This window comes from Coloeus monedula, assembly GCF_965178545.1.
Source record: "Coloeus monedula genome assembly, chromosome: 1".
Classification (NCBI taxonomy): domain Eukaryota; kingdom Metazoa; phylum Chordata; class Aves; order Passeriformes; family Corvidae; genus Coloeus; species Coloeus monedula.
Window position 1 is genome coordinate 124891297 of NC_138781.1, and position 21550 is coordinate 124912846.

Genomic DNA, 21550 nt, shown 5'->3' on the forward strand with positions numbered 1-21550 from the left:
CGAAGGGGGGGAAGGGGTTGGAGTCACATGGATACAAAGCTTTTGATTAATGTCCAAGTCTGTGCCGCTGCGGAGGCTTTCCAACCTCTCAGCTAGCAGGGCGAGCTGGGAACCAGTGACCGCTCGTTTCCTCCAGGCTGTGTCCCCTTCCTGACGGGAAAGGAGCGCGCACTGGGGTGGCTCGTCGCCTCCGGACCTCGGGCCGCCGCGGGAGCGGGGTGAGCGGGGGCTGCGGCTGCAGCGTGCCTGGGGACCGGCCGCAGCCCGGCCCCGCTGTGTAACTTGGCGGGGTCTTTTGTTGTCCTTGTCCGCAGCGCAGTGCCGGGGCGCTCGGGGGAAGGCGCCGGGCTGGGAGCACCGATCCTCGTCGCTGCACCATGACAGAAGAAAGCAAAGGGGAAGGCAAGGGGGAAAGCGGGAAGGACTTGGAGAAGCAGCTTCGCTTACGCGTGTGCGTCCTCAACGAGCTGCTCAAGACGGAGCGGGACTACGTGGGCACGCTGGAGTTCCTGGTGTCGGTGAGCGGCGGGGCTGGGGCCCCGCAGCTGGCGGGGCAGGCGGCGCCCGGCGCGGGGGGAGCGGGGCGGCCGCGGCACCGCGGGACTCCCGGCCGGGAAAGGGCTTTACCCCGAGCTTTCGCTTAAAAGGGAGGGAGAGTAACAGGTTTTGAAATAGCCGAAGAGGGGTTGTGCGTTTCCCTCCGCCATCCCCCGGCCGCACTCTGGCACTGATGATCTCGCATCTCCGCGCGTGGAAGCGGAGGAGTGATGCGTTTGGGTTCCCCCAAACCCAGCGGGTGTGGGGGCTTGTGTTCATTTCAGGACGCCGCAGTTCCACTACTTGCGATAGTCCTGGAAACCCAGCGGTGCAGGGGGGAGGGAGCAGGACAGAGGGGGTGCTGGCGTGCAGCAGCTGCTTGGCATTAAAGCCACATGTGGCATTCACTCCTGTCTTGTGATACAGGGTCAGCTGCGAAGGTAGTGCGTTCTGCTGAGCTGTGCTGTGGCAGTTTTAACTTCCGTCTACATTTGACTGTCACTGATGATAGGATTATTATTGGTGCCAGGTAATACCCTAGTCAGAAAGGCAGGAGTTCTCTCTCAAAAAGCCAAAGTAACAAATTATTGCAGAACAGATGCGGGCAGTGTTTCATTTGTGCCTGATCTTGGTAGCATCACTTTAGGGCTCTGATGTGATAAATATGTCCAAATCAGCTGCTTCAGATTGCAAAAGTTTCCACAGTAGCCCCATCATACTTTTCTCTACTCCTGTCCCATTGAAGAGGGGAAATCCTTCCAACTGCAAACTTCCTGCTTTGCTGCCTTGAGAATTGTGGACTTTCTGCTTATTACCATGAAGGAGGAAATTCTTAAGTTGGCTGTGACAGGGAGAATAAAAAGCACAGACACTGGAGTGAAACAAGATCTACAGAGTAGCTTATTTTCTCCATATGTTTATCCTCAGCAGAACCATGAAAAATGGTAAATGGTCCAATGTGTTTGGGTTTTTTTTAAGTTTAGGATGAATATTTGAAAAAGAAGCTGTGCGATTGTTGTATTTGCTTCCATTTAATGATCAGGTTTCATCTATTAAAAAAAAAACCACAGCTATTCTAAGGCAATGTTCTTCCATATTTTACCTTAAGCCCCACATTTGGTGTCTGCCAGTCTTGGATTATTTCAGCAAATTTGAAGAATTTGTAATATCTTTAATTTCGAGTTCTAAGGTTTTAGACATAGGATATTTGTGTTCAAACAGTAAGTGTTCCAATACTCCCAAGGATCAGAATTTGTATGTGTTTCAAGTTCTATCCAGACACTGAATTCAGTAATAAGTTTTTTTGCAATTTGGATCAAGATGATCTAAATAAATCATATGGAGAAAGGGAGAAGTGTTGGTATTAAACACTTGGTTCTACATCAGCTTTTCAGATCAGATTCATGTGTACATGTCACATGAATGTGAGATTGTAATGAATCTAATCAGATTCATTAATGATTGTGGGCAGGGTTCAAGTGACAGTTCAGAGATGTAAGTCCTTCAGAGGGAAATGTCACATATTTTTACTATACCTCAGTTTTGTTTGAGGAAACAACTTCTGAGCTTGCCTTTGGTCTAGCTGCTAGGACTGCTGTTGAGAGCAACTGTGGTGGTGGATTTATGGACTAGGCCCAGTATGGAGACCATGGCGTTGATTTTACGTAAGCCATCAAAACCATCATTGCGTGGGGGGTTGATGTTCCAGTCAAAGTTAAGGGTTAGGATTCCAGGTCACCTCAGTGTCGTCAGTAGAGCTCATTGTGGTGGAAACCACGTTTCCTTTATGACTGAGAAGCTGAAGCCAGTTATAGTCTCCCTAAGAGTTTGCTCAGAGTACCTGTAGTTTTCACTGTAGTTAATAGGAAATAGGGTATTCTCTTAGATAAATGAAAAAAACCCTGTGCATGGCTAGAGAATGAAGAGGTTATAAGGAGGAAGTGACTTGCTGGAGTGTGTCAACATGGAAAATGCTTTGCTGGTTTCCCTACACTGGAAACATATCTATTATATGCTAGATTTATTTAGGTTCTTTTGTTTATGTTGGAGTTAAGAGTCTTGCTGAGAGCAAATTTCTGGTTGGTTATATAAAGTATTTTTGTTTCCCTACTCCTCTATGATTGCTCATCCTCCACTTATCATCAGTGTAGTGAGAAGTAGCTTGGGTTTGTATGTTCTGTCAAAAGTCTGTAACACTAAGGTGCAAAGCAGAAGATTTGATATATTTGTTACTTAATTAGATAGAAGTAGCTGAGTAGTCATTCCCATGTGAGTTCATTCACCTCTTCTTTTTTGGCTCTATGCTGTATAAATACAGTATATTGTTTTATGTCTGCACTCATCACAAAACAAATCTGAGTGGAAAGGTCTGGTTGTATTAATATTATTCTTTCGTATCTCCTGAATCTTCCAGTAATAAACTGTAGTAGTGTAGTCTGTTGAGACTTCAGTGATACAGAGCAATAACAATTTCGGGCCAATTGCAGTGAGGTATGTAAACATATGTGAGGTGGATAAACTTAAGTCGCCCAGTAGTTGCGGCAATGTTGGAGAGAGGAGGCATGCACAGGAAATTATGAATAAATGCTTATACTTTTTCTTCAGACATTTCATTATAACATTTAGAGTGTCATTGCAATACCAGAGTTTTTGTACTCTTTAGCATTTCTTACAAGAAACAAGTGATGGAAGAATTTGCTTAAGACACTAAAATGCCTTTTAAAACTATACCTGTAGATGGACCTTTTTTTTTTAATAAGCTACAATATTAAGTTTCTGCTATGAACAATTGATACTTTACTGGCTAAATTAGCAATTCGGATTTTCTGCTTCTGAATGTTTTTGCTGGTGATCATACCATCTTCCTGTGACAAAATCTTTTCAATGAAAGAGAAGCTGTACTTGCAAGGATAGAGGAAAATCTTTCTTAGCAAAATGAACTTTCTGGAAGGAGCAGAAGGCAACAGTTGGTGAATATTTGCTCTGTCTAAAATAATTCCGTGTCATCCGACCATGTAACTGGATAATTATTACCTTGAATAGTTATAGTAAAGATGCTTTTTAAAAAAAATTGTGACTTTATCGATAGATACCTTATCTATTTCCTTCTTTACAGCAAATGACCAAATGTATATGCTTACTGTGATCTACATAAATATAATGAAAATTTCCTTTGTTGCCTTATAAGCACAGTTAACCTGGGGAAAAGGAGACTGAGGGAAAACTTTATCACTCTTTACAAGTACCTGAAAGGGAGTTGTAGTGAGGTAAGAATCAGTCTCTTTTCTCCAGCTAAAAAGTGACAGGACAAGAGGAAATGGCCCTAGGCTGTGCTAGGGGAGGTGTCGATTGGATTTTAGGAAAAATTTATTCACTGAATGGGTGTTCAGGCATTGGAACAGGCTGCCCAGGGAAGTGGTGGAATCGCCATCCCTGGAGCTGTTCAAAAAACACGTAGATGTGGCACCTGGGGACATGGTTTAGTGGTGAACATGGCAGTGCTGGGTTACTGGTTGAACTTGATGACCTTGGAGGTTTTTCCAACACTAACAATTCTATTCTATGACTAGCTAACTAGAGGAAAACTACATAAACTTTTCTAAGATTCTCATTGGTCCATGATTTTATGCTGGGGAATATATAATTTTAATGAACGTTTTAAAGAAATAGTTGGGGTTTTTTTGTAATTTGCTGAATGTTTTCATGCAAGGTTTCATTTACTGTGTGATCAGGGTACTCAGTTGAATCCTAAACACAGCAGTGGTAAAGAGACCAATAAAGCTGTGGGTAGAAGTTGATGAGACATTAAAAAGCATTTAATAGTAAGGAGTTGGTAAAAAGTGGCTAGTTTAATTTGTGACTTTGTTACTTGGCATAAGGCTTGGCTCTTATGGTTGTGATTTACACTGACTGACTGGCCAGTAAAGCAAACCAGGCCACAAAGAATTTTAGGATGCATGTACATATTCGTATGTATATATACATATATGTATATACATATAAAAAATGTACATATATATTTTTTGGAAAGAAACTTTATTTTGGAATAGAAATTGGCAATGTAATTGATCTGCTATACTTGGTACTGCAGGGGATATCCATGGAAGTGTAGTTTATTTTTCTATGGCAGAGATTGTTTCTCCGGCGCAGTTTCGTGTTCTGACAAATTTGACATTGATGGGAAAAGAAGCAGATGTTGGCACTCCTGTAAGCCTTCCCCATGGCCTCAGCTGGGGTGGCTAGTTAGATCTTGAAGCAGCTGGGGGAAAAAAACAAAGCTAGTTTATTATGTAGACTACAGTATGGTTTACAGTCTCTCTCAGAGAATATATATAGGTTTCTGCCAGTTAACTCTTAAGTATCATTTTGATTTCATTACATCCTATACTATCTTCTGCTTGCACTACAGTGAAAAAGTGGTTAGTTTTCTTTAAATGTGTGTGCCTTGTTAAAGGAAGCTGAATTCTTGCTTTTCAATGTGTATAAAGAGATATTGTTTATAAGGCTTATTGCTCAGCCTTCTGAGTGTCTGTGTGACTCTTCAGGATCTGTATTCCCCTGCTGAACCTTCCCTGTCTCTTGGCTCCATACATATTTCTCTGATTGTTGAGTAGACTAATTAGTTGGAGAAGTGATTATAGTAATTAGGACTTCAGGTAACTTTTATAGTCAAATTCAGTGTTACTAACCCTAGCAATAGAGGATTTGTGTTACTAATGAAAACTCCTCAAATAGTTATGCTTTATAATAAGGTTAGATGTTGGGCTTTCTACAAAAAAGAACAATTTATAAATGATCTTTTATGGCTGTAGTTTGGTACCAAAACAATGTGTCTCTGTGTGTTGTTTTTGTGTGCATGTGTATATATCATAGAATACCTTAAATTGGAAGGGTCCCATAAAGATCATCTAGTCCCCCTCACTGAATGTGTTATATGTATATCTCAATTACAGTGATGATTAGTGACTTCATAGTGCTTTTCATAATTGCATTTATATTTTATAAAAGGGATTTAAATGAATGGAAGGGAAGGGTTTTAGCTGGCTGCATTTTTTGATAAGGTTATGTGATTTCCTTTCTCTTCAGGAAAAGAAAAACGGCATTCTGTGGCTACTTCATCAGAAAAAGTCAAAAGGAAGTGCAAACACAATTACCATAGAAAGTCAATATCTTTTCCATTCACTTCCAATTTCTGCTGTTTTTAACTTGCTTAAGTGCTAACAAAAAATGTAAGCATGGTATTCTATTTTTATTTGACTTTGCTTGTCTATATCAATGGCACCACCTGTGGTGCCCATCAGAGTAAGGGTAACTGCGTAAAAGCTGTTTATTTCTTTGTAATCCCTGTCCCTAAGGTTGAATACTCTGCTTTATGGAGTGGATTAGCAGGAAAGACTTTTTTTTCTGTCTTTACTAGCTGAGCACGGAGTTCATGCAATGTATGACAATGGCAAAAAGAAGAGGTTTTTTCTGAAGAATTTTTAAGTACATATATTATCTTGTTTGGAAATGGTGATATTTATGCTGGACAATAGACAAATATTTCATACTTTTCAATGGATTTCCACTTGCTGCTCTCAGATGCACTTAGATTATATTGTGAAGAACTCTTCTTTAGGAAGAAAGGTGGTTTGTTTAGCTGTTCAGTGAAAAGTTTAGAATACTGAAGGGAGAAATCTTTGTTTCATAGCATTTAAGAAACTTTTCTGTTCTTAAGACTTATTGTAGACTAAGACTTAATTTTCTGAAGACTATAATATGCTTAGAGGTGTTGTACAACCTCATGATTTATCTGTGTTTATAAATAATATCGTATTTGCAGTGTTCCAGTTATTCCTTTGCTCTGCCTTATAGCTCAGTCCTAACTCTCCTGACACATATATTTCACAAATTTATAGTATGAGCTGCTAATTTAGAAGAGACTACTTGGAGGGGACCATCCATCAAAATGTCCAGGTCTAAGTTATTCCATGCAGCCTAATGCTGTTAATAGTATGCTGTTTGCAGTGATTTCAAATATTTATGGAGACGTATTTTTCAACCCCCTTCGGTAGTTATTTTTGTCACCGTTTTATAAACACCAAACTTTAAAACTATGCATTCCAAGGTTGGTTTGTATTTATTTGGTATGGTTATCATGAAGAGCAATTCTGTCAATTAGGCGAAGTCATTGTAACAGTATTACACCACATGAGGAATTGAAAAGTTCTTTATGTTGGAAACCAAAAGAAACTGTATTTTGGCCAAAATAAATCCAAACTGGCTGTAGTTGACCTAAGATACTGCTTGGCATGATTTACTCATCTGTAGAAGGTTGTAACCATGTATCTCTATGTAAAGTATATGTCCCTGTTCAGAAAGGCATTGGATTACCCCTGAATGAAATACAGGCTTGAGCAAGATAATAAATTTTATTTAAGACTCTACCCTTTTATACAAGTATCTTGAATACCTTTGTATACTTACATAGTCATGCATATTCTTTTTCAGAAATTTTGTTTAACTGTTTTTGCTTTAGGACTCAACTACATACATATTATTTGGTTTTCTGCTTGGGATTGAGCAGGATTATCTCTGTCTTTGGTGAGCATGTGGACTGGTGTGGGACTGGCTACTCAGGAGGAATGCAAGAATGAAGATAGCAAAGTGGAGTCACCATCCCTGGAGGTGTTCAAGAGGTGACTGGGTGATATATTTTAGGGGTAGAGTCCTGCACCTGGGATGGAATAACCCTGTTCACCTGTACAGGCTGGGGCTAGAAAGCAGCTTTACAGAGATGCCTCCTGGAGTACCTGTGGACAAGAGCTGAAACATGAGTCAGCATTGCACCCTTGCAGTGCAGAAAAGAATCAGCATCCTGGGACTCTTCTTGAAAGGGTGCCGCCAGTAGGTGAACAGAGGTGATCCTTTACCCTCTACATCTGTGAGACTTCTGACAGTCAAATTTTTGGCTCCCTAATTGAAGAAATAATTTTACCTACTGACACAAGTCTGGTGCTGGGACGGACCAGCAAGGTGAGGAGGGGCTGGGAGAACATTGCTGCAAAGAGGCTGAGAGACCAAGGTTTCTCTGGCCTTGAGAAGGCTCGGTGGAATTTTTATTATTGTCTACAATTCCCTGATGGGTAGATGTGGGCAAGATGCAGCCATATTCCTCTCAGAGGTGCACAGTAGGAGAGTCCATGGAAGATGGAAATTCCAACTCGATGTGAAGGGAAAAAATATTGCTTACAGTAAAACTGGTCAAAAACTGGTACAAGTTGCCCAGAGGCTATTTTTTATTTTGTTTAAAGATCACCTAGGCAAGACTGGACTACCTGTTCTGGTTGACACTGCTCTGTTCAAGCATTTGGGCTAGACGACCTCCTTTCCAACCTCCATGACTCATCAATTTGCAATTTATTGCTATGACAGAAAAAAAGGCAGACTGTCTTGAAGTTTCAGGAGAACAGATTTTTCAGGGTTGCATCTCTGCTTTGTTTCCTCTATACTCTGAAATTGCAGAGCAAATGGCCAGGCTGTACTGTTCAGCAAACAATTATTCAAAATTAAAGAGGAAACTCAGGTACACACTTTTAGGGTTTTTTTTTAAATTTGAACTGTATTATATTTGCTCAGGAAACAGATAATCTGGCACTTTTGTACTGTTTTCTATTCAGAGATGTCTCAGTGCTTTGCTTTCATTAATAAATCAAACCTGTGTAGTTCTACAAATGGGAAACTTAGAGACAGATTTTGATTTTTGGGTCCCAGTGGAAGTTTGTGCCAGAACCAGAAATATAATCTGATGTCTTGATTCCCAGTTCAGTACGCTGACAGCAAAGAAGCCCTTTCTCTTCATACATAATTGATGCTAAAAGAATGATTATCTACTTAAAATGTTGAGAAACTGCAAGGATAGCTGTTCAAAGCCAGCTTCATTTTGTGCAAGCTTGATTGCTCCTACAATTATCTCATAGGCTACTCACAGCTGAATTTATCCTGTTGTAGGGACAGAGCTGAGAAAGCAGGGGTTGACACTTATTTTAGGTCCCATGAAACCTCCAGATTGTCCTTTGTGCTTTTGGCAGTCTGGCTGCCAAGTCATCTGGCATCCCTGACGAGCTTTCAAGTTCAAGGCTAAAGAACATGAAGGGAATGTGTAGGAGAAACAGATAGAACTGAAGAGAGTACAGGAAAAAACAGCAATGCGTTGTAGTAAGGTGGCTTTCTCCATTTCAGTGTAATTTGTGTGATACAGGCCCCTTGACAAATTGATAATACCTTGCTGAGTGGAGTAGAATAAATAATCTAATCCTTGCCCTTCCTAGGGAAGTTTTAAATGAATTCTCACTTCAAAATGAAACTTGTCTGCGGGTGCTGACACTTGTGCCTGAATTTTAAATACGTTATATGTATTAGTATATTTACTTTCTAAATACATTTTTGCCTATTATAGTAACTAGAGCAAGTGACCTGTATAAATTAAAATGATTTAATTTACATTAAAAAAGTGTTTTGTAATTAGACCTGTGAAATAAACTCTTAATTTTCTAAGGCTGTTTAAAAGGAGTCATTCCTAGAATGAGGGATGAATGTGATCCTGTGTGTTGACTTAACAATCCCAGTCTCTTTATGCCTAAATCAAATATGTTGTGACAGAGTGATTGATGTCTGGGATGATATGAATTTGTGCTACAAGGCTGGAAAACCACTTCATTTTATTGCTTAGTATGTGTTAAGTTACTTTACCCAAGGCATTGAAGCAAATGGTGTATGTGGATTCCTAGAAGAAATAGCCTGCAACAGGATGCTTTGAGACACCATCCCTTGACTGTCATGTGAGTGTGGTCTTTGCCCTAAGAGTTACAGAGGCATTTGAGAGTTAAACAGATGTTGGCAGCAAGTGAAGCTCTGCAGCATATAAGCACTGCTTTCATTAAAAAGATACCACAGCCTGACAAGGTAGAGGGCAAGAAAAAGTGGTACACACCTGTAGAGTTAGTGTTGTGTCACTTGTAAAATGTGGTTGAATAGTTTGTATTTATCTTTTTGTTGTCTGGGAGGGAGAGCCATTTTGCAGAAGTCATAGGAAGCAGGAAGGCGATAAATAAGTCCTGATTCATATAATACCTTTGTGAAAATGGCAAACCTACATTTATAATGAGAGCTACTTCCTTCCTTTTAGTGTCTGTTGGTTTTTGTTCATGAAAGGTATGATAAAATACTACTTAAAAATGGACTTGCAGGATATGATAAAGACCTAAAATGAGAGGTGTTGGAAGCAGCCTGTGAATTGCTGTGACAGATTTAAGAAAAGGTCTGTCCCAGTCTCCTGGTTCTAGCCAGGACAGGGTTAATTTTTGGAGTAGATAGGAGGGCACATGGCTAGGACTTGGAGATTATTCTATACCATCTCACACCATTGGCAGGGGAAGGCAGTCTTTTTCTGGGAGAAAGGAGTCCCTTCAGGGTGGCATGATGGAGGCAGTGGTCAGGTATTGTTTCCATCTGAATCATTTGCCTCTTTCTTACTCACTTAGTTTTCTTCTCATTGCTGTTTCCAGTAAATTGTTGTTATCGCAGCCTGTGATTTTTACCTTTTGTACCTCAAATTCTCCTGTCCAGCCCACCACAGGGGAAGGGGGAGCAGGGGCTGAGTGGGTGAGTGATGTGTGGTTTCAGTGGGAGCGCTAAATTGGGGAATACCATTCCTAAACTACAACACACAGTAATTTTTTTTATAGTTGTAGGTAGTAGCATTACTACTTGAGCTTCATGATTGGGGGTTGTCTCTCCTGAAGACTGTAGGTGTAGTACCTGGTTGCAAACTAAGTGATTTCTGAGTTTGATTACTTTATTTTTGTATTTGTGTATTTTTTTGGCATCTGTAACTTCTGAATGTTACAGAATGTTAAATACCCTGTCTACAAAATTTGCTAAGTACTTGCATCACAGTTTTTCTTGTTGGAAATCTAAGTATTCTTTTCATGAAACCCCTTTCATACTTTCAAGCCTCTTTCAAATGTGATTTTGTGATTGATTCTTCTGGTGTCAGTATCATTGGTCTTCTATATGGTTTCATTCTTAGTCTTTTGCATATGGTTTTCAGAGGACAAAACCAAATATCCCCAAATATGGGTAATAGATGTCTGAGGTACTGAATTATGACTTTTCTTGTAGCGAGAGGTGTTAGAATTCTGTTTATCCTTCTTCTGCAAAGAGTACTTAGAATCTTGCTTAAGTCCTTTTTTTCTCTTCTTACTTTGAATATCAAAAGTAGTATTTTTAGAGAATGGGCAAGATGCTTGAAGTATGACTTGTAGCTGCCATTCACTTCTTACCATTCTGTTTGCTCTGTGAATGGGTAAAAGATGTAGAAAGAGGTCTCAGTGAAGAATTAAGTAGCCAAAAGCAGGAATGAATATGAACAGTGAGAGCTATGAGATTACATTTCTGTGCTCTGGAAATAGGAAGGAGAAAATATTAAGGAAAAATACACTAGCAAGATAGAAAAGGAAGAGGGAAGGGTTACTAGTTCTAAAACTGAAAACTCGCACAAAAATCTCCTTTGAATCATGGCAAGTATGTGGTGAGACTTCCTCATCCCGTAGTATATGTGTTAATAGGACAGGCGTCACTGGCTCTTGCAGCATTAAATTAGATGCTGCTCATGGTCCCAGAAGTTAACTACGTTATTGTATGTTTGCTGTGAGTGTGGAGCAGTAAGGTAGAAATGCAGTGATTCTTAGACATCTTCAAATACAGTCAGCTTGAGGTGTGAAAATACCAGTATCTTTGAATTTGGTTATTGTGTGCTAATTTTCTTTTATGATAAAATAGGAAATTGGAATAATTATCAAGAGATAATTGAGAATTTTTTTATTGGAGAGAGCACCATGTGAGCTGTCTTTAGTTAATCTCTTTTATCAGTAAAAGAGACCTCTGCATTTTCAGAATGGTGTGACTGACTGAACATTTCAAAAGTGCTAAGTTCTAGCTTGCTTCCATAATGTTGGAAATATTTTTGGCAGAGCTGAGATCTTTCTGTGGCTTAGAGTTACAGCAGAGACATATTAAGTAGAAGGATTGTATCTGTTGTCTTCTCTAAGTGGAAAGGTTCATTTTCTATTAAGTTGGCTCTGTAGTTTAGTTACACGGTGCAACACATAAATACCATTTATAATAATAATAATACTCGAATTAATGAATGGAAATTACAAAATTAATTGGTTGTAGACCACATTTAAATATCTTGTAATATACCTGGAAGGATTCTTTATGTGGTCAGGGGCAGAAGAGTGAAGAGCTGATGGCAAAAACTTTTCATTTGCTTAAAGATTCATTTATCTCTTTGACACTGCATGAGATCTTGTTTATTAAGAATAATGCCTGGAAGTTGGCAGTTATATTCTGTATGAGTGTGTTAATTTCTTCCCATATGCTATGAGGTTGTCCTCACAGGAAATAAAGGGACTTTTTCCCATGTTTAGGTTTACTGAACTGTTACAATAGTCAGACCGGACAGAAACAGTCGGAAGGAAAGTTTCCTGTTTTCTGCAGATACTGAAGAGGTCTTTGACCCTTACCAAGGAAGATCTTCAGTCCAAGTGGGACTGCACAGAGAACTGACTGTCATTACTGTGTGAAGATGCTGTGATCTCTCTTGAAAAGCAGTGCTTCACTCTCTTAACTGTTTTAAGGCAATTTACTGTCTGTTCTACTTGTCTTGATTACATCTCAGTATTTGCACTTAGAAATAGCAAATTGACGGCAGGGAATGCTTAATGTTGCCTCTTTATAAACACTCAGATATATTATGCTATGTTTAAAGTAGTTTTGGATAGGTGATGAAATAAAGTTTGGGAATGACTGATATCCTCAAAAGGAAAGCAGAGGAGAATACAAATATAGTAGATTTGGAAGCTTTTCATAATAGTAAGGTTTTGAACTGCAAAAATGAATCATGCTTCATTTTTAGTCTACTGTGCCAGGACAAAATTGGGGCTGGTAAATCAGTGTCTTGTCAAATACACTGATGAAATTTTCATGTGAAGCTGAGCGTAAATTATGCTGATACTGCTACAATGTAAGCTGTGGTTTTCCATAGGTAAGGAAAGACAAAGAGTCTGACTGGCCCCACAGAAAAATACTGTGAAAATCTTTTTAGTCAATATTCAGCCTGTAAGTTCAAAAGATATTGCTTATCTTTAAATTTTGCGTAGATGTGTTACAGAACATTCCCATGAGTTGTGAGAGATGACCATCAGCCATGATTAAAGATTATTTTAATTGGAATACATGAAGATAAAGGTTTAACAGGAGCTGGTACTGGTAGAATTACTTCATAATTTCATTCAGTAGACCAAGTGAAAAAACTTCTTCCAAGTTAAAAAATGTTTTATTAAAAAGTAAAATTGTGTTTTATAGTTACAGTAGTTTATCATCTATTTATACTATCAATTTTTAAGTAATTAAGTTGACTAGTTACGACTCAATCTCATTGAGTTCTTAACTTTGACTTTGTAATGCACTTCTCAATACATACAATCCAGTGAAACATAGATTTTCCAAATTTATTTGCAGGATACTTCTTCACTGAGGAATATTTTTGATAATGGGGTTCCTTCACACACTTTTTTGGGTCTGAGTCAAAATTTTCAGGTGAATCGGTAAAAAGGAATTGCCTTTCATCTTCCAAAGCTTCTCTTGTTTCTCTGCCAAACTTATTTGGCAGAGAAATGCCGCTTTAAAATGGTTATCAATGCAGTATTACATAAAATACTCAGTTGTCCTGACATTTAAACTAACTTTATGTAGATTGCTATAGGGTATGTGTGAGCAAGTGATGCTGGCAATTGCTGTATCATAAAAAATGAAGGACCAAATGAAGTTTATTTGGGCATCCTGTGAGAAATGTGTACTGGAAATACACTGGATTAATTGTTTTTCATCTCTATTCAGCAGCATCCAGCACAGAAAGTAACAATTTTTGCACTTGTAGCTTTTGCTAATAAAAAAGTGTGGTGTTTGGACCAAATTATATTACAATAGGAAAAAATGAAATATTAAAATATGCCCACCATGATGACCATTATGCATTTGCATATTGCATATCTTTGTAATGAAAATTTCCCCGTATTTACTTGCCAAGCGCAGTTTGGCTTTTGACTGCAGGAACTGTTAGATGTAAAACAGGGTTTTGGCAAAATGTTATTTTGTGTCTAAAATGTTTGTTCTTTGTGTGCTGTTGTCTTTCTTAATGTACCATGGCAATAAAGGCTATAATGGCTATTCCAGTCCTTTTCCTGTTGTTTTCCAGCCACCAAACAGCTCTGGGATAATACATTGCTCTGACTTCCCTATTTTTTTATAAAACTTTTAATTTCACAGAGTAAATGTTTCTCATAGTCTGACTCATGGTAACGAATAAAGCATTTACTACAGTTATGCCACAGACTTCCAAAAGGAATTTACCAGTATATCACAGCAATTCTGGTTGCTGACCCTTTATTCTTCCATTTCTGCAAGTTTATCTACTTGGTTTTGTCTTGTAGGAGATGGTGGTGTTACTGATCGATAACTTGACTTGAGATAGGTGCAACATTCATTGTCACTAGGGTAGCTGTAGCTTTACTCCGCACTGCAGATGGGAAGCAAATATATGCCTATTGAATATTCTTACTGTGGTATGAAGTCTTGTACAGTGAAAGATTTGAGGAAGTTTCTTGGTTAATGAAAAATGTACATTAACTGCAGATTTACCACATGCAACCACGTTCCACTTCTAAGGTTTTGAGAGAAAATGAAGCATCTTAAAATAATATTTTTGGCCTTTAAAAAGCCTCTGCTATTACAATAAACCCTGATATTTTAGGGGACTAGTGTTCTCATGAATTTTTGCAGTTAGGAAAAGTGGATACCACAGGCGCTATCAAATACTGACTTTCTATGTAAAGGCTTGTCACATCACTTTATAAATTAGTTTCTACTTCAGTAAATTGTCATATACAGCTGTATCTTAGTTCTTAGTGTGTTTTTAATTCTGATTTACATGCATACCCCAAATCTAACATGGATTTTAAAGCCATGATGAGTCATGACCAGACCTAAGATGTGAATATGGTTAATATAAATTATGAGGTAGCCTGACTCTGTTCCCAGGCTAAGACAAAGACCTGAGGAACTAGACTGCTGGTTAAATCTCAGATTCTCCTCAAATCTCCAGTGCTTCTGGTGCAGAGTGAAATCAGTTCAGCTGCCAGCACTCTGCTACTCCCAGCTATTCACCTGGGGACAGGACTTAGGCAAGATGCTTTGTCTCAGCCTCTGCATGTACTTTGACTCGATAATCTTATACTTTTTTTACTGCTCTTTTAATAACTGCTACTCAGGACTTTGCCACCTGGCCTTGGGGAATTAGATACTGCTGGTCCTGCCCAACAGACGCTTTGATTTTTTTAATTAAAATGTCCATGTCTGGTTTTTCCCTTAATGAGAGAGAATGTCTTCAGTGATAAGTACTTTGATAACTGAAGAATGAAAATATATTTAGATTGTCCCCAGTTTTCTGTAAGCAAACTTTTACACAACAGACTTCTAAATTTGTATGCTCATACTTATGCATGTCCATTTAACTGGAAATTTTGGAAAACCGAGTTTCCTTAGATTTTAAGGTGAGGTAAGGAATGAGCTGCTGATGCCATCCTAATACCAATTTTCTTTTCAGGTTTGTTTTAGAGGCAAATAAAGCTGTGTTAAATATGAATAATAAAATAATTACGGCTGTGCAATAAATATGTAAGCATATGTGGATGGGGGTCTGTCCTAGCCTGAGGACTAGAGCTGTACTAGCGATGCTTACTTTAGGAATTGTTTATCTAGGTAGTTAATGGGTGAAGACATATTGCCTCAAGGACAAATTGAGAGTACTTTGGATAGAATTAAGTTAAATACCCTTCCTAAAATAACCAGTAGATTTGTCCATTGTTTCTTTATTGGTGTTATCATGGAATGGTTTGGATTGGAAGGAGTCTTAAAAATCATCTATCTCCAAGCCCCCTGTGATGGGGAGGAAACCTAACACTAGATCAGGTTGCTCAAAGCCACATCCAGCCTGCCTTCAACACTTTCTGGTATGTGGAATCCACAACCTCTCTGGGTAACCTCTTCCAGTGCTAAGTTTGTTAGATCTTCTCAAACCCAGTCTTCTCCTACACTGAGTAGTTCTTCATTCTCCCAGTTCCTGCTTTCACCTTTTGCAGCTTGAGTAATATGGCTTGGATACTTGCTGGTGAAGACAGAAGCAAAAAATGGCATTGAGTGCTTCAGCCTTCTCCATGTCCTGGCAACCAGGTTGCCAGTATCTTTCCTGAGTGGACCCACGTTTTCCCTAGTCTTCTGTTGTTGGTGTACCTAAGGAAGCGTGTTTTATTAACATTGATTCCTTGGCCAGATTATTTACTTCTGCTACTACTTTAACTTTCCTAACCATCTCCCTGGATGTTTGGACAATTTCTCTGTGTTCTTCTTGGGCTACTTTTACTTGCTTCCACCCTCTTTAAGCTGCCTGTTTGTGTTTAAGTTTGTCCGGGGACTCCTCGTTCATCCATGGCAGGCCTTCTGGCATTCTTTCCTGGTTTCCTGTTACTTCAGATGATTTCCATCAGATTTATGTATACATTTTCAGCTTTAGATTTCCATTGAAAACTGTTCCTTTTGCCGTGAAGAATTCCTTTATTCATATTCAGTTTTTTTACTTTCAGCCTGCCTCTAGTATGAATAAAAGATGACAGCTTTTGTCACCTCTCTTTGGTAACCAAAAAATGAATGCATTAAGTGACCATGAATAAAATACTTGTTTCCAGAAGCGTACTTAATGTCTGTGTTTGTAAAGGCTTTTAGGAGCTACTGTACATACTTGTAGCTCAAAAAAGCAAAAAGAAGTTAACATTATCCTGGAACTCTAGTGTCATAGTGGAAGTGCTTTGTCTTAGTTTAAATAAATATTTACTTTGAATGTCCAAATTTACATTAGCTAAGAAGACTCTTAATGTGTGTTGTAGATTGTGTATTCTGATAGTAGTGCTGGATAACACATAATGGATAAGCGTTCTCAAAATGCCAGAGTTATTCTGAGATGTGCCTGTTGTTTATGGTGCATTCAGACTTCCATTATTTGAACAACTGGAACTCCATCCATGCTGTTCCTGTCAGAGGTGCCACTTGCTGCGGGGTGCATATTCTGACAACTGGCATCTGGAGTCATTGCTGAATGAAAGATGGGAGGGAGCAGAGACAGAGACAGAGGAATGCTACAGAAACTGCTAGCCCTGCCAATAACAAATTGCAAAATAAGAGACTTGAGTGCCTGGAATTTTATTTTCTTGGCCCAAGTGTTTTAAAAACTATGGGTAACAAAGTGTGAATGTGTACCTATGAATGCCAGAGGCTTTTGATGGGTCTCCTGGATTTGGTTGGGGAACTAGCATGAAGGGTGAAATTTAACTGTCTCCTGCTACCATGTCTGAATCTCTGCTAGTTCTTTCTAACACAGATTGCTCAAGTGCAAGAAAACTTGATGTAAAAGGCTGCTCCACCATCCTGTTGAGCGGGATCACTGTTATGAGAGGGTAGCTATCAGTACTGATGGGGGGAGAAAGAGGAGCAGGCTTTGTAGACCTGGAGGAGATAATTGTTTTTTGAAACAGATAAAGGAGAGTGCTGGTTAATTTTAAGTTATTGCAGGGAAAAAGCAACAATGTGATAAGAGAAAACACAGTGTTTCAGGTGTTAACAATATTTTAAATATAAACTGGTGCCTTTCAGTGATATGCATGTGCTCTCTGTTAGTGAGGGGTACCTAGACAGTGCTTTATAGATTTAATCTATAAAAATCCCACTCATTTGATCTCATGGTGTAGTATTTAAAGTTTTTTAGGCGAAAAGTGATTTTTAAAGTTCTATATTTTAATAATTTTATAATGTTAAGGTAATATGGTAATGCTGATTTTGTGCAGCACACTGAGTGGTAGCATCGTTCTGCATGTATTTAAGCACTTAGCACAAATGACATGCTTATCTTTACTGTTTTATGGCCAAGTCAGTAAAGCACAGTACATTTGATTTTAATAAACAGATAAGGTGCAAGAATAGAGTTTTCTGTGTGTTTGGTTAGAAAACTGACACCTTCATATTTCGTAGAATTTTATTAAACATGAGGGACAGGCAAAGTGGAGGATGTTGTGGGGCTGTTTTCCTGGTATCAGAGAATAGGCTTTTACTCTTGTGTGTGAATCCAGTCAGCTCAACCAAGTGAAAAGCTCAGAAGCGCTCAGTGGAGGCTAATTAGAAGCCTCCACCATCACTGCCCACAGAATCTGTTTGCACTCAGTGTTCTTGGCACCCTGCACACCGCTGCACTGATTTCACTCTTCATCTGCCACCTTTCTACAGCCGCTGAGCCTGTTCCAGTCCAGAGCCGCTGGCTTGAGCAGGATTTTCCAAGCAGTTGCATCTCTGATAGCCTGCACCCTTTCAGTACCAAACCTTAAAGTTGGATTGGGAAAGAATTTGGCTCTTTTCCCACACAATGAATATGGTCATAAATGCAGGATCAGGCAAAAAAGGACATAATAGCAAAAATCAACAGAATTATGAACTGGGAGTGGATGATAGCAGTGGAAATGGTGAGCAAGTGAGGACAGGCAAAAAAAGCCAATAAATTGTAAGCAGAAATCAATACATAAAAACACTTGAGTACACTCTGCATAAAAAGCTTGGACCGAAATTCTGAGTTCCTAGGTCTTCTTGTTTGTTCCTGGTTATTTAGAAATAGTCATGAAACACTAGGCTCTGGTAAACTCTAAGGTTAGCTTAATTTATTACTATTACCAGCTGGTCTTCTGAAGCAGTAGAGACTTCTGCTCTGAATGTAAAGGCTAATGACTTATGCAGAGGTGAGTATCAGTTTACATGTCAGAATGTATGTTTTTCAGCTTAAACACAATTACTGGAGCTGTACTTTGCTGCTCATGTTAAATGAGTTGGACAGAGAAGGGCAGGGAAAGATTAGTCTTCATTGCAGTGCCTGGGCCTGGTATCTGTTGAACTTCTGCTAACTCTGTTATTCCTCGTGGGTGATTTCATTGTTGTTACATGTACAGCATTTTTTCACTGTAGAGTATCTACTCAGTGTTGTAGATAAAGACATAATTTGTGCAACAGTGTTAAGAGATCAGGGACAACATGGCCAGTGCCTGTTCTTTCAGTTAACCAATATACTAATCCTTACTCTGCTTCCTGCCATGGTTGTCTCTTTGCTTGACCAACCCCATTTCTTTGCCACAGCCAGGGGATATGTTTTACTGAGGATCTGTCATGTGATGTGGAATGGGAGTGATCACTGGAAGTCCATTGCTTTTACAGTGTAACCTCTCTCTCAGCTTTTGGCAAAGCACTTCACACTTCATCTGTAGTTTTGCTGTCTGATGCATCTTTGACTACGGGGCAAAGAGATGCCTTGTGTGTAGGGTGGAGAGAGGTGATGAGGGGAAGCGTCTTATGAAGTCCTACTAATCCCAAGCTTGGGAAAGGTTCCTTGTATGAAGTGGAGATAGTAACCTTCCAGCAGCTCAAAGTCAGAAGTTTGGGTTTGATCTGTTGAGATTTTCATGTAACTTTAGGTTACTTGAGATTCACTACAGTATACTTTTTTGGTAAAATGGGATGCTTTTTAAAGCAATTTAGCAAAGGAGAAATGTTCATTAATGAAAAATGTAAAAGCCCAGGCATTTAATAATGTTTACAGTTTGAATGGAAACATATCTGGACAAATTCTTTGTGTAGACATATAAAAAGAACAGTTCTGGAGTGGGAAAACTTGGATATTATATAGAGAAGTTACTGAAAACTGAAGTGATAAGCTTGAATTATGTGCTAGGTGGCTTAGTATATTAATGTTTTAAATGGAAGAAAACCATTAATATAGTATTCCACAGAAAAATACGTTATTTTGCAGTTCTACTCTTTTAAATATATATTTAAAACTGTTTTGAGAGATGCATTATTGAAGTGGATCTAAGCACTCTTTGAACATAAAGACTGTAGAAGAGAACTAAACAAATACACATCTGAAACAGACATTGTCATTGTTCTTTGAAATTTTTAATAGCATGTATTCCAAGTCTGACTCAGCTCTGAAGTTAATTAAATGAATTACTTTATAGCAGCTGGTTCTTTTTCCATATTCAGCAATATTTAATATTTAAAATTTAGTGTGTTATGAACTTTTTTTTTTGGTTAAGTGGAACATCTATCACTAATTTTGAAGAAAATGTGAGATTTTATTAACCTTAATAGATTTTGTATTGTTTTATATCTCCTGAAAACTCACTGGATGTAGTACTTTAATCAAAAGCATATGGTAGTCGTTATGGGTGAAGAGAAGAATAGGGATTTTGCTGTTGGAGTAATTGTATGGTAATAAAGTTGTGGATTTGTTTTTTCTTCTTGATCAGTATGTCCTGACACAAAACCAAAGTCAAACCTTTAAGGACAATGGGCTGCAGAGTCTCTGGGGTCAGCAGTAACTTAGGAAAAGTATGCAGGGAGGTCAGAGATCAGTTTAGGGGCCCATTTATCAAGGGAATGAGCACAGGGGACTCCCTCACCATTGGTTCATGAGTTGATTTAGAAACCAGGAGTGAAAGCAGCAGGATGGAAAGCACAGCTGAGATCTCTCAAGCAGTGCATTGATGGCACTGAATGCCTTTCTGGGTCATGGTCGTTTCACCAGTGAAGGGTTGGTTCCCCAGTCCCCCCAGCAAAGGGAAAGGCGAAGGCCCCAGCTGGGGGGGAGGAGGAGTAGGGCATGTGGCTCACGCCGTTTCATTCACAAGCACAAGGATGGCAGAGGGCCCAGACTCTTCATAGAAGTCCTGCACAGCAGCTTTCAGTCTAAATTCATGCCACTGATTAGATGCAAAGTTTCTTTTCATTCATAGCAGCCAATTCGTTCCAGCGAGCAGAGAAACATAACATAAAGTATAGAAAACACAGCCAGCGGTTGCCAATTTCTAGGCAGATTAAAACCTTTTCTCTGTAGCTGAAGTATGCTTATCATGTAGATTTCCCTCATCATGACTTGTTTTCAAAGTAAAACACAATAGCAGAGTGGGCTCTAGTAAGCATTTGGTATGCTTTGAAACTTTGCTGCCTAGCTAATTAATGTGATTTCAGTTTGAAGCATGGGCTGTGTCGCTGTTGTTTCTGTGAAGAAAAAACTGTGGAGAGTTTGGAATAAAGCTGTAATGATTGGCGTGACAGTAATCAGCTTTTTGTCAAGGTTTTTTTAACCTTGAAAACTATCCATACCTGTTTCCACATGTAACATTTTTGTGTCCGTCCCTAATTAGAACTGTGCCATTTTTAATTTGTGGGCTGGCTGTTTTCCCCCACTCCAAATTATGTTAATTACTGAAAACTTAATTGGAAGACAACTGTTTCCAGTAAGGAAAGAGTTCTGTGGGTAGCTGAAAATATTACAAAAGGACTTCCCACTTACTAGCTATTAATGCTCTAAAGATGAAAGTAATCTGTATGACTTAGAAAATGAATTTGCTTACTAGCTTTTTATATATGTGGACCAAATAATCCTCTCCTCTACTGTCATTGCCCTGCTGGATTTGAATAGGTTTTGTAGAGGTAGGAAAGTGAGCAGATTCTTTCTCTAATGTTGCTTAGGTGCCTGAGTCGCTTTTGAAGCTTTTCTCTGGTATTGTGGCTTGTTCTGCATGATCACTCTGATGTATACAGTCAAATTTTGGATTAATTTAGGTCTCAGTTGTTTTGTAAAATGAAATTAAAGCCACAACAGATTAATTTTTTGTCTTCTGAGCCTGGACATCCCACTGGCTGGTAGGTAAAGGGTCCTAAAACTTCTTCCAAACTGCAGTCGGAAACATTCAAGGGATGATACAGTTATGGGTTCAGTGCATGAGAAAAAATTAAGTATTTCAAGGAATTAAAGACGATG

The 21550-nt window shown here is 38.9% G+C and overlaps 1 protein-coding gene across 1 annotated transcript in view; it reads left to right on the plus strand.

The window, feature by feature from the left end:
* Positions 1 to 377: 377 nt before the first annotated feature.
* PREX2 (phosphatidylinositol-3,4,5-trisphosphate dependent Rac exchange factor 2) overlaps positions 378 to 21550 on the plus strand; it is a gene marked incomplete at its 5' end in the record, with an annotated part of 168845 nt that continues 147672 nt past the window's right edge. The window contains one exon of the mRNA XM_082303291.1: positions 378 to 518. Coding sequence (XP_082159417.1) covers positions 378 to 518 — 141 coding nt within the window. The remainder of the gene's footprint in view (positions 519 to 21550) is intronic.